The 13482-nt window shown below is 35.2% G+C and overlaps 1 protein-coding gene across 1 annotated transcript in view; it reads right to left on the bottom strand.

The window, feature by feature from the left end:
- Cul2 (cullin 2) overlaps window positions 1–13482 on the bottom strand; it is a 388410-nt gene that overhangs the window by 188274 nt on the left and 186654 nt on the right. The window contains exon 10 of the mRNA XM_090373712.1: window positions 12638–12734. Coding sequence (XP_090229838.1) covers window positions 12638–12734 — 97 coding nt within the window. The remainder of the gene's footprint in view (window positions 1–12637; window positions 12735–13482) is intronic.

The raw sequence follows: 13482 nt of genomic DNA, 5'->3' as shown, positions 1-13482 counted from the left end.
AAGGAGTTCGACAAGGAGACACAATATCTCCGAAGCTGTTTACTGCTGCCCTTGAGGAAGCTTTCAGAAGATTAGACTGGTCGCAGAAAGGAGTCAATGTGAACGGAGAGTACCTAAACCATTTATGATTTGCAGATGATGTTGTGGTTATAAGCCACGATCCCAAAGAATTAGAGGAAAATCTTAATCAGTTATGCACAGTTAGTAAGGATTTTGGACTAAAGATGAATATGGCTAAAACGAAAGTAATGATGAACAAGTATGCCACGGAAAGGGAAATAATGATTGAAGGAGCAGTAATTGAAAAGGTGGAGTCATACTTATCTGGGACAAGTTATTAGCTGTAATAATGATAAATGGCTGGAAGTCAAGAGAAGAATAAATTTTGGATGGATAGCATTCAGGAAATATAGTCACATACTGAAGAGCAATATCCCAGTTTGTCTGAAACGTAAAATAATGAATCAGTGTATACTCCCCACCATGACTTATGGAAGTGAAACTTGGGCACTCACCAAAAGAATGGAAGAGAAGCTGAGAACTACACAGCAAAGAATGGAATGAATTATATTGGGAATCAGACTGTTAGATAAGAAGAGGAAACACATGGATTAGGCAGCAAACTCAAGTAAAGGACTAAAGAACTAAAATGGTCTTGGGCAGGACACATAGCTCGAAGACATGACAGATGGACTAAGAAAATAACAGAATGGTACCCAAGAGGAGCTAGAAGAAAACCTGGAAGACAAAGGTGGAGATGGATAGATGAAATTCATGAGTTTTTGGGTAGTAAATGGATGGCCAGTGCTCAAAACAGAAGGAACTGGAAAGTTGCTGGAGAGACCTTCATCCTGCAGTGGATTGAAAATGGCTGATGATGATGATGATGTAATATTAAATTTCTAGTTTTTCGTTTTTAAAATTTTCATTTAGCTCTTAAATTTATATTTTTATTTCCTTGTATGTGATTAATTCATCACAATGAAAAGTTTTAGCAAATTTTCAATAGAAAACAATTTAAAATTCTTTTTAAGTTTTGTCTTTTTTTTTTCTTAGATTATATCCCTTGTTTAATAATGAGTAAACAAGTCAAATTATCTCATTTTTTTAGAATAAAAGAAAAAGAAAATTCTCAAGAAACTAATTCGGATAATAAAAATGCAGAAATGTCTAGCACTTCAAACGAACCAGTAGCAAAAAAAGCAAAACAAGGCTTTTATTTATAATTATCAAGAGAAATATATTAATCATGGTTTCATCTTCATAAAAGAAAATGGAATAGATTTACCACAATGTGTTATCTGTGGAAATGTATTTGGCCAACTCTTCATTCAAAATGAATAAACTATTAAGACATTTGGAAACGAATCATAGCCAATATAAAGATAAACCTACGGATTTCTTTTTAAGAAAATGCGATGAATCAAAAACAACTAGATCCAATTTGACAAAATTTGTTTCTACGGACAAAAAATTCTTGAAATGTTCTTATTTGGAAGCCTTTCAAATTGCTAAATGCAAGAAAGCGTATCGTCATCATCATCATCAGCCATTTTCAATCCACTGCAGGATGAAGGTCTCTCCAGCAGCTTTCCAGTTCCTTCTGTTTTGAGCACTGACCATCCATTTACTACCCAAAAACTCATGAATTTCATCTATCCATCTCTGCCTTTGCCTTCCAGGTTTTCTTCTAGCTCCTCTTGGGTACCATTCTGTTATTTTCTTAGTCCATATGTCATCATGTCTTCGAGCTATGTGTCCTGCCAAAGACCATTTTAGTTCTTTAGTTTTGATAAGAATGTCCTTTACTTGAGTTTGCTGCCTAATCCATGTGTTTCTCTTCTTATCTAACAGTCTGATTCCCAATATAATTCGTTCCATTCTTCGCTGTGTAGTTCTCAGCTTCTCTTCCATTCTTTTGGTGAGTGCCCAAGTTTCACTTCCATAAGTCATGGTGGGGAGTATACATTGGTTCATTATTTTACGTTTCAGACAAACTGGGATATTGCTCTTCAGTATGTGACTATATTTCCTGAATACTATCCATCCAAAATTTATTCTTCTCTTGACTTCCAGCCATTTATCATTATTACAGCTAATAACTTGTCCCAGATAAGTATATGACTCCACCTTTTCAATTACTGCTCCTTCAATTATTATTTCCCTTTCTGTGGCATACTTGTTCATCATTACTTTTGTTTTAGCCATATTCAACTTTAATCCAAAATCCTTACTAACTGTGCATAACTGATTAAGATTTTCCTCTAATTCTTTGGGATCGTGGCTTATGACCACAATGCCATCTGCAAATCGTAAATGGTTTAGGTACTCTCCGTTCACATTGACTCCTTTCTGCGACAAGTCTAATCTTCTGAAAGCTTCCTCAAGGGTAGCAGTAAACAGCTTCGGAGATATTGTGTCTCCTTGTCGAACTCCTTTCTCAATTCTAAATTTCCTACTGTCTCTGTCTAGTCTAATAAAGGAGGTAGCACTCTCATATATTTTCTTCAAAATCATAATATATGGGGTATATATGTCTTGTCTTTCCAGTGTCCGAAACATTGCCTTATGCTGTATGGAGTCAAATGCCTTTTCATAATCCACAAATGCCAGGCATAATGGTGTTTTATATTCATTTGCTTTCTCCATTAGCTGTGATATTACGTGAAGGTGATCCATAGTTGAGAATCCTGTCCTAAAGCCAGCTTGCTCTTTCAGTTGATTCTCATCAAGTAATCTTTCTAATCTGTTAGTAATGACCCTTGTGAACAACTTGTAGATGTGGGATAACAAGCTAATTGGTCTATAATTTCCAATTTCTGATTTATCTCCTTTCTTATGCAGCAAAACTATGATTGCATTATTCCACTGCTTAGGCGTCACACCTTTTCTAATGCACTTTGTGAAGAGCCTTGCTAGTTTTTGTGTTATGTCTCTTCCTTCCAATTTTAACAACTCTACAGTAACTTCATCTTCCCCCAGGGCTTTCTGATTCTTCATTTTCTTCAATGCATGTTCTACCTCATCAGGAAGAATATCGAGTATGTCATATGTGTTGCTACTTTGCAATCCATCTTCCCCACTGCTAGCATCATTCCCTCGCTCATTGTATAATTCTTTATAATAGTCTTCTGCCATTTCAATTATGCCTTCTCTGCTGTTTATAAGTACACCATCACTATTCTTCAGTTTCAGTATCATTTGTCTTTCTGTATTACTGCTCATGGCTGCTGATTTAAATCCTTTGTTTTCCCTTAATGTTTGTTCTACTTTTCTTGTGTTAAATCTTCTTATGTCCTCTCTGAGTCTCTTTCTAATGGCTTTGCATAACTCAGTATACTCAATTTTCTCCCTGTCAGTGTTTTTCTTGCTCTTCATTTGTCGTCTTCGGTTCATCATGACAAGTGTTTCTTGACTAATTTTTTCTTCTTTGGATTTCTTTTTCCCTATAGGTTTCTTGGGCTTTATCACTTTCCGAAAGTTGTAGTATTCCTCGTCGATAACTTGGTCCTGAGCAGTCTGCAGAAGCTCAAACTTGTTCTTAAGTTCCAGTACATACTGCTTTTTCTCCTCTTCTGTTATCTCAAAGACCTTTGTATTATTTACTCGAGTCAGTTTTTTCCTTTCCTTTCCTACATCTATATCAAGTGTACATCTTACCCTTCTGTGATCACTTCCAACATTTACCTTATTCAGAACGGTAACATCATTCACAATATACCTTCTGTTAATGAGGATGAAGTCGATTTCATTAGTTGTTAATCCATTTGGACTCTTCCATGTCCACTTTCTGTTCACCCTTTTCTTGAAAAAAGTGTTCATTACTGACATTCGTTGAGATTCTGCAAATTCCAGAAGTCTTTCACCTCTTTTATTTCTTTCACCAATTCCAAAATTTCCTATCGTTCCTCTTTCTGCACTGTTTTGCCTTTTTCCAACCTTAGCATTGAAGTCCCCCATAATAATAGTGTAGTGGGTTTTCTGCTCATCTAGAAGCCTCTCAATTTCGATGTACATTTCTTCAACCTCTTCATCATCATGGCTCGATGTTGGTGCATAAATCATTATAATCTTTAGCTTGTACCTCTTAGAAATCATGAGTATTAGTCTTGACACCCTTGGTGATGTAATTTTGAATTACAAAATGTTTTTAAAATCTTTATGGACCAGAAACCCAACTCCACCTTCACTCCTTTCACTGTTTCCATTGGTGTACAGCAGATTTCCACTTGATAAACTTATAAGTGATTCAATTCTTCTTGTTTCAGCCAAACCGATGATATTCCAATTCACATTTTCTAATTCCTTTTCCAGCTCTAATATCCTGTCTTCACCGATGAGGGATCTTACGTTATAACAGGCCAAGTTCAGTTTCCGTGCATGGCAGCCTGGTCGTACCCAGAGATTCTTAGCACCCTCTGCTTCCACTCTGATCCTCTCGCTGCCGTAAGAGGGAGAGTGAAAGCTGCTGGGGACTGGGGGCCATTTCTTTTGTCGTGCTGTCATATGCTGGACGGTTTGGTCTTTTCCTCTTCACGTGGACCAGGCATCTTGAAGAGAACCACTCTACGTGTTCGTTGCCACCTGTGACATAACAGGGGTTACCATAGAGAAGGTGTGCATGAGTGGATTTTAGGGAGGCAGGCCAATCGGACTTCTCCTAAATCTTCTGTAATAGAGAGATATTGATATTGGATCCATCAGTGTTTTAGGCTGAGTGTCTGATAACACACAGGATACCTGTTGCCCTCTACATTGGAGAAATATTATTAAAGCCTTGCATGAAAGGCATTTGTAGTGAATTATTCACAGAGAATATGAAGCAAAAATAAATTGCATTCCTATGTCAAACGACACTATAAGTCGATGAATAAGCGATTTGTCTGATGACTTTGAATTACAATAGGTGGAAAAAATAATCCCAGTATTATGCAATTCAATTAGATGAATCGACAGACATAGTATGAGTGATGATGAGTAAAATGATGCAATAATATTGGTTTACACCGGATATACTGATTTCACACGTAAAGATATACAGGAAGAATTACTATGTTCTTTGAAATTAGTCTTCAGCAATGTCAGAAAAAATTTTTAAAAACATCAATTCATACTTCCAAACAAAAAACATTTCTTGGAATAGTTTATAGGGATTTTTACTGATGGGGCTGCGGCAATGACAGGAAAGCATAGGGGTTTAGTATCATGCATAAAGAAAATTGCTCATCCAGATTTAATAACAACTCACTGTTTTCTTCATCTGGAACAATTAGCTTTGAAAGATATGAGTGAAGATTTATATGATATTTTAAATCAGTGTGTAAAATAGTTAACCAAATTCGAAAGAGTGCAGTGAACAGCCGTATCTGTAATATAATGTGTGAAGAAATGGGTTCAGCCCATAAACAGGTATCGTTACATTCTCATATAGGATGGCTTTCAAGAGGAAAAGTTCTGAAACGATTATTCGAACTTCGAGTAGAAGTTGAAATATTTTTAAATGACCAAAAGTCGACATTAAGTGAATATTTTAAAAGTAATTTGTGGCTTGCTAAAGTTGCTTATCCAACTGACATATTTTTGTGAATGAACGATTTAAATTTGTCAATGCAAGGAAATCAGACCAATCTTTTTATTTGTTATAATAAAATAGAAGTTTTTGTTAAAAAACTTGACTTCTGGTTAAACAAAGTTAAAAAGGATTGTTTTGATATGTTTCCATCATTCTTACAAATGGTTGAGGACAACATGATAACTCAGAAGGAAATTCTGGATATACGTCAAGTTATTTGTTATTTTTTGTTTTTTTTTTTTAGGAACATTAGCAACTAAGGCCATATTGCTCCAGGGATATGTGGTGGTCATTCCCTGACCTTTCCACATGCTCCGTATTTGGCGGTCATGGGCTCAAACCCAGGTCTAATCAAGAAGTGTGTGCTACAGACTGCTGCTCCTGCCCACCTGGCTACGGAGGCGCCACATCAAGTTAAACAAAATCGTTTATTAAAATTAAAAGAAAAGTTTGTTTAATATTTCCCACCTACAGGAGATATTTGTTTGGGCAATATGTGAGTAATAAATCCTTTTCAACAATGTCAATCAAATAATTTCTCTATCAGAAGAAGAAAATTTAATTGAATTATCAACAGACAAGAGTTTGGAAATAGAAAACCAGAATAATTTACTTTACATTTTGGTTACAAATTGAAGAAGAATATCAGACTCTGAGTGAAAAGGCTTGTTTGTTTGTTTGTTATTTGGAGCATTAGCAACTAAGGCCATATTGCTCGGGGAATATGTGGTGGTCATTCCCTGACCTTTCCATATTTGGTGGTGACGGGCTCGAACCCCGGTCTAATCAAGAAGCGTGTGTTATGCACTGCTGCTCCTTTCCACCTGGCTACGGAGGCACCTAGTGAAAAGGCAATAAAATTGTTACTTTTATTTGCAACAACTTATTTGGCTGAAAGTGGATTTTCAACATGGTTGTTACGAAAAATAAGTTCAGAAACCGACTCAACATAAGTCAACAATGAGAATAGCATTAACTAATTCTATTGAAGTAAGAATTAATAAATTAATTGAACAACAACAAAGTCATTAAAAATTATCTTGTATTATTTTGTTCATTATTTATGTAAGAGTTTTTAATAAATATAATTCAAACTATTTTAGTGATTTTTATAATTTTGAAACAGCCTGTTTTATTTAAAACCGTTAGTCTTACATTTTTCATAGTTGAATTTAAATAATAAAAAATGAAATTGAAGTATTCGTTATAAATCAAAATTTGTCTGAACTGCTCTCAGTAGAAATGAACTGAATGTTACTTTTCACATGTAGAAGTTATTGTCAAATATGCATAATTTTATTTATTTATGTAATATACAGTGATTCCAGTCTACTAGGTTTTTAAAAATTTTATATTATAAACATTTGGGTCGCGGTACAATTACAAACAAATATGTTGGGTCACGTGGAAAAAAGGTTGAGAAACGCTGAGCTAGTTGTATAATTTCGCTGCCTTTACTCATGTGTATAGGGGATCTAAAGTCAAGGATCTAGGTATATTCTTGCTGTGTATATCCAGAGAGAAGTGAAAAATGGCAACCAATACTGTCATTGGCATGGCAGTACAGCTTTGATTGTGTACATCCAGAAATTTCATTAATTCATGCATGTTCCTCCTCTACTTTTACTTATCTACTCAAACAAATGGAACAAACTTATCTATGAAAAGACCTATACCTCTCAAGAGCTTTTTCATTAATTTTACAAATACAGTCAGACCTCTATATAACGAAATCAATCGTGCGCTTGAAAAAATCCGTTAAACAGAAATTTCATTATAAAGAAATATGACCTTTTCAGCAAAGAAAAATACTGTAATTTAACATTCAGAAATATAGTAAAAGATGGGAAATAAATCAGAAATAAGTGGGAATGAATAAATTTTCTAACATATTAAAATAACTAATTTATTAATACATGCATATTAAGAAATGACTATTTACACAATGCGCACAATATATTATTACAGTTTTAAGAATTATTTCGTAAAATATTTAGTTATTTTTTGTTGTACACTGGATTTTACCGTACATCACTCATAAAAATAAATTTTGTTTAAACACTCGAATATATTTTCTGGCACATTTTCTTCACAGTGAAGGCCTCGATGCAAAGTTTCAAATGCTGCCAACATTTCAGGTTTGGAAGGTTTAATATTGTTCTCATTGCCTTAGTTGCCTTCATTATTATCCAATTCATTGTCGACATTGTCACTAGTTCTTTGAATACTCTCCAAAATGTTGAAGTCACTCAGACATTCAGCTGCTATGAATTATTATCAACTACTAAAAATTTGTCAAGAACAATTTCTCCACTGATCAAACATCTCGCTTGGAGTTCTTCCCAAGATTGCTCAATCTTGTAGTAGCTCATTCCTCTCATCGCTGTTAATTGGTGTTTTAGCAAAACCTGCTTTTGCGAAACAATTCTTAATCATTGTTTCCATCACATCTTGACTCCACACTTTTGCCAACTCTGATATGCACATCTGCAAATCTATAACAGAAGCTACAGGTTAGTTGGTTTCTCAGTATAATTTTTTTCAGTGTGCACCCTAGGTAGTGCAGTTGTCGACAATCAACCCGATTTTTCTTTTTCTTTTTTTTTTTTTTCTGTTTTGTTAACTTTTGCCTATTACCAAAAGCCTCAGTTTTTCATTATCAGCCATATTTGTACCAACCAAGAATGCTCTCCTTACTATTTTTACCATATAAACATTTAAAAAATAGACCTCTTTCATCAATATTGAATAATTTTTTAAAAAATGGTTTCTTTATAATGGGTAGTCTTCTTCTTTGATTATAACTCCATTTTCACCAGAAATATATTTTTTGAGTAAGCCATGGTGCTTTTTAAATTTGTCCAGCCAACCCAGAACTGGTGTGGAATGTTTATGCCCCAGAAAAGATGCGTACTCTGTAGCCTTTCTTTTATTAATGGCCCCGATATTGGCATTTTTTGGCCTCGAATCAACTTCACTTTTGACAGTCCTGTCTCCTAAAACAGTTTGTGAATCGAAACTAGATTTTTCAGAATGGTTGACACACTACTGGCAAGGATACAAAATTTTAGTGATTTATTATTATTTTTTTTAATGCCCCGATCCACACTATTATTATAGTGCAGATAGACTCAAGAAATCCACTCAAGGATTTCCTCTTAGACACTGTAAGGTTATTTGCACAGCAAATAACCTTAACAAAACAAAACTGATTTAGGACCACTTGTACCTACCATGTAAACAGAGATAGGTAAATTTAGTGAAAGTGTGGATTACTCATCTCTGCCAAACAACATGTGAATTTCTGGGATAAAGGAAAATCATTCTCTCCTAATTCTTTAATAGGGTGCTTACAGTAGAAAACAGGTTGACCACAGGAACAGGCCTTAATCTTTGCCAATGGCTGTGGAGGCATAGATAGCAGTTGACCAGCACAACTCCTCAGTAGAGTAGAGGTGGTTGTATCATTTCCACCTTGTCTTTAAGGCGGTGGTGGTTGCATAGGTTTTATGGGCATCACTAAATTGTGGAATGTTTTAGCTCTCAATTCGTGCTCTTAAGAATTAATCCCTTTAGCTAAAAGGGATTAATTCTTAATCCATTTAGCTCTTAATCCCTGCTTTACAGCATCAGCTCTATTGCTTAGGTTTGGTTTTTGGTTTGGTTTTGGTTTTATTGGCGCATTAGCTACTAAGGCTATAATGCGCCAAGACCAGCTCTATTGCTTAAAGTCCAGAGATGTGAACAATGCGTACCCACATATCTCGAAATCATTTCATTACATGAAAATTTTCTTCATTATAAGGAAACTATTTTCCACATAAAGGGGAAATCAAACAAATTTGCTAAATAGAAAAATTTGCTATATGGAAGTTTGTTAAAGAGTGGTCCAATTACAGTAATATGTGGTCTTAGGTTCAATCTGAATGATATCCATTTTTACCCACAATGTGCTATGCCCCATTTATTAATCTGATAATCTCAATTCTTGGTTGCTTTAACCACTACTCATCTCAGTTACTCCAATTATTTACTCAACAATAAGTAAGTTGCTGGTAAGGGATACCAGAGCAGACATGCTCTGATATTGCTAAACAGCAACATTTTAATCTGGCATTCTTCTCTGGCTTAAAATCTCTTTAGCCCATTATGTCAAATTCATCTGTTACCTCAATCATTCTGCTAATTCTAGAAATAACTCAGAATATTTTTGTTTTGGTAAGTTAGATTGGAAAAAGTCATTTCTCTGAAATGACTAACTTACCTAACAGTGAGTTAATATTTTTGGGTGATTAAATGTTCATCAACTCCAGCTGGCTGAGATGCTCAGGCTTTTGCGATTACTAATGATCTTACACAACTTGTGCATTTACATACCAGAATATCAGAAAATCTTAACCATATAACCAGTATTCTTGATCCTTTCCTGGCCAACAGCCATTCAAAGCACACAGTCAATGTTAGTGGTCCTCTAGGTACCTGAGATTAAACCTTGGTGATATCCTCTTTTCCAATGGACTCTACCCCCCCCCCCCCTTTCATGAACATTCTCAGCTTTGTCTTGTCTGGGAATTTCTATTCTTATTTTCCTTGGCTAGATTACTATTTTAAATCTTCTGATCCTAATTTTTGCTCAGATCATTTCAGTGAAATCGTGTAGGGATGAAATCCTTTTTTTCTGCATTCCACCCTAAAATCTTGTCCTTTATCTAAACCTTAGTTTTCCAAAAAAAAAAAACAGTGCTAAGATTATTCAAGATAAGAATGTAGCATATTGCAATGGCTTCTATCCAAATCACCAGCTTCATCTCCAGCCTATTAAAGCTCACAAAAACTGTAAAACAATTATTAACCAACTGAAACTCAGCTGTGAAATATGATTAAGAGTAGAAAACTAGTTTGCTGTTCAAATAGTAGTTGAGCCTTATGGTCTCTAGCCAAAACTATTAGCTGCAATTTCTGTCCACCCATACTTCCATCTCTGTTACAACCTGATGGTTCTACTGCATCCTCTGCTAAAAGCAAAACTGATTTATTAGCACCTACTTTTCTTCTTACTCTTGTATTGATGATCTTGGAAAATTATTTCCTTTCATACCAAATACACTCACTCAATGTCCCCTCTTCTGACAGAATGATGTTAGAATAATACGGAACAACGTTGAAGCCAAGGAAGCTCCTGGGCCATAGCATTTCTCACATTTCTCAAAACCTGTGCTTCTGAACCTGATCCTGTTCTGTTCTGTAGAAAGGCAACACAGAACAGAACAGAACCTGATCCTGTTCTGTGTTGCCTTTCTACACTTTCTTATTCTGCTGGTGTTTTTTTTTTTTTTCTGCTCAGAAAAAAAAAAAAAAAAACTGCTTTTACTGCCTCCAACCCCCCCCCCCCCCCCAAGCTAGCAGTTTTCTGGCACACTAACACTTCCTCGACAGAATCAGCAAATATTCTTCCACCCCGTTCTACCTAAGTGCATCCATCCCAGTAAACACAATCTCATCTGTTAACAAGCACAGACTATGCTGAGAAAAATTATACCCCATGAACCTTGGAGTCTTTTCAGTGCTGAATTGTTTAACAAAAATTTTAATACCTGTTATTAATAGATTTGATTGATTGATATCAGTTTTAATGGCACAAAAACGGCTATGATTATAATGCACCAAGAAAAAGTTAAAATTTCAAAAAAAAAATTAAGATTTTGGTAACTTTGCCAAACAGCTATATACACAGAAATAAATAAATAAAATGCACTATAAGGGTAAAAATAGATTGTATATACATATTAACATCTTGTAACAACTTAAACTCCTGACACATGGTCATTGTCGGATGAAATCTGACTGAGTGTATATGACTTGGTCAGATGGTTAAAAGTGGTAAAATGTGCATTTCTAAAATTTTATGTACTGTTAAAACATGCTTAATGGATAAAAGGATACTTGCACACAGAAGGGTAATCAGCCATCAGTAAAAAGGAATGTGCCAGATGACAATGTACTATGTGGAGCCCAGCAAGAACAACTTCCTCTTTATGATCCCAGTGCAGACTACAATAGTTAAGTGCCACAGTTTTACTACTGGCTTAATTGGATATAGTACGTTTGTTACCTGCAGATTCCATGAATTTTGCACTGTGAATATAACATATAGCTTATTACAGATTATTTGCCTATATTCTGTATAGGGGACTGGCAGGCCAAAATTATTCATCGGGGCTACTGATTTGGCTGCAGTATCAGTCAAATTCTTTCCACTAATTCTGATGTAGTTGGGGATTCAGCAGAAGCAGATATCGAAACCACCTTCAAAGACAGTGCATATCATCTGCTGAACCTGGGATGAGTAGCATATCTCACTGCTCATAAAGCTTGCAGTGCACTCAAAGAATTGGTACAATCAACTGCTGGAATTGGCGAGTTCTTATATGATCCAAGGCTAACTCTACTGCATGCAGCTGTGCGCGGCATAGTTATGCTGCATTTGGGGGGGAATCTATTTAGATATAGTATTGTCTGAAAAGACAGCAGCAGATCCCACACACGATCCCAACTTTGAGATGTCTGGGTAAGCTGGCAGGAAGTCAGAATGTTCAGCTTGGTGTTTTGAATAGAGCTGAAGGTAGACAGAAAACGGGGTATAACACTTTACCCAGTTCTTAAGGGAGAAGTCGCATGCTGGTATTTGATCAAGACAGGGTGGAAATGGCTGCTCTGCTGATCAGGCAACTTCGTCTACTGTGATGTTAAGCTCTCTGAATAGCTCTTAGATGTGAAAGCCAAAAGGACGGTTGGCAGCCTGTTTTTCATTAATTATCATTTTTTTTCAAATTTTTAACAGTGAAATCAAAGAAAATACTGTGAGCTACATCTTGGTGCGCAATTATGTTGATAAGTAAGAAAGATATTTTTTTTTGCACTAAGAGTCTAAGAGGCTTTATGTGCTTGGATTAAATAGGCAACAGAAAAATGCTTAATAAACATAAAATAAACTGAAGTAAATAAATACATGCACAGCATAAAGTAAGTTTTTTATTTATTTATAAATGTACATAGAAATTTTACCTCTAAAGAACCTTTCTTTTTGTATTCTTCAACGTGAACAAATGAATGAATAACACCATGAATAATGGGCTGGTTTGGACTATCTCCAAGTCGATCACTTGGGAAGTAGGAAAGAAAAAATATAAGATATTATGACTTTAGGAACTTCACTGTAATACACAAACTTCTTAATACTAAGGGAAATGGTACTGAAAAATATTTTAGATTCATAATAAGGATATTCATTAAGAAATGTTTTTGTAAACATAAAACAATTGTGGATAATGTAGCAGGGAAAAGGATAGTTGAAAGAGTAAAACTATGGGAATATGAAAGAATTATCAATACTGGATGTGAATCTCACAACATGAAAGAAATCATAGAGACATACTGAAGCTGGTTGTTTTCTTACTGTAGTCACAGATTTACCTCAACAGCAATGGGGCTGCAAGAAAGCAAAAATATATACCAAACAAAAATAAACTATTTCATATCTCTTAGCCAGTTGGGTGGTAAATCTTTGAAGGTAATAAGGAAGCAGACAGCTTCATCATGTCAGTGTGATTTATCACCTCTGTTGTGTAGAGTATCTTTAATACTAACACAATTTTTTTTTTTTTTTACTCCCATAGAATTATAAATTTCTAGCCATCCTTTACCCCACTACAATATCTCTAAAAGTTTTCTGTTATGTTTTAAAAGAGCATTCTGCAATGCCATATATACTATGGATCTAAGCTCCAGTTGCAGTATGTACTGTAGTGTAGAAGGCACTTAAGCATATATGCATAAAGTACCTATTGTCTGTCCATCCATCTTCATGAAATAAAGCCATCCCAGTAAATATTTCTTTGTCCATCCATCCA

The sequence above is a fragment of the Mastigoproctus giganteus genome, chromosome 1 (genome assembly GCF_048544385.1).
Source record: "Mastigoproctus giganteus isolate SK-2022 chromosome 1, ASM4854438v1, whole genome shotgun sequence".
Classification (NCBI taxonomy): Eukaryota; Metazoa; Arthropoda; class Arachnida; order Uropygi; family Thelyphonidae; genus Mastigoproctus; species Mastigoproctus giganteus.
Note: the sequence above shows the minus strand (reverse complement) of the source record. Positions and strands in the feature narration are given on the sequence as shown.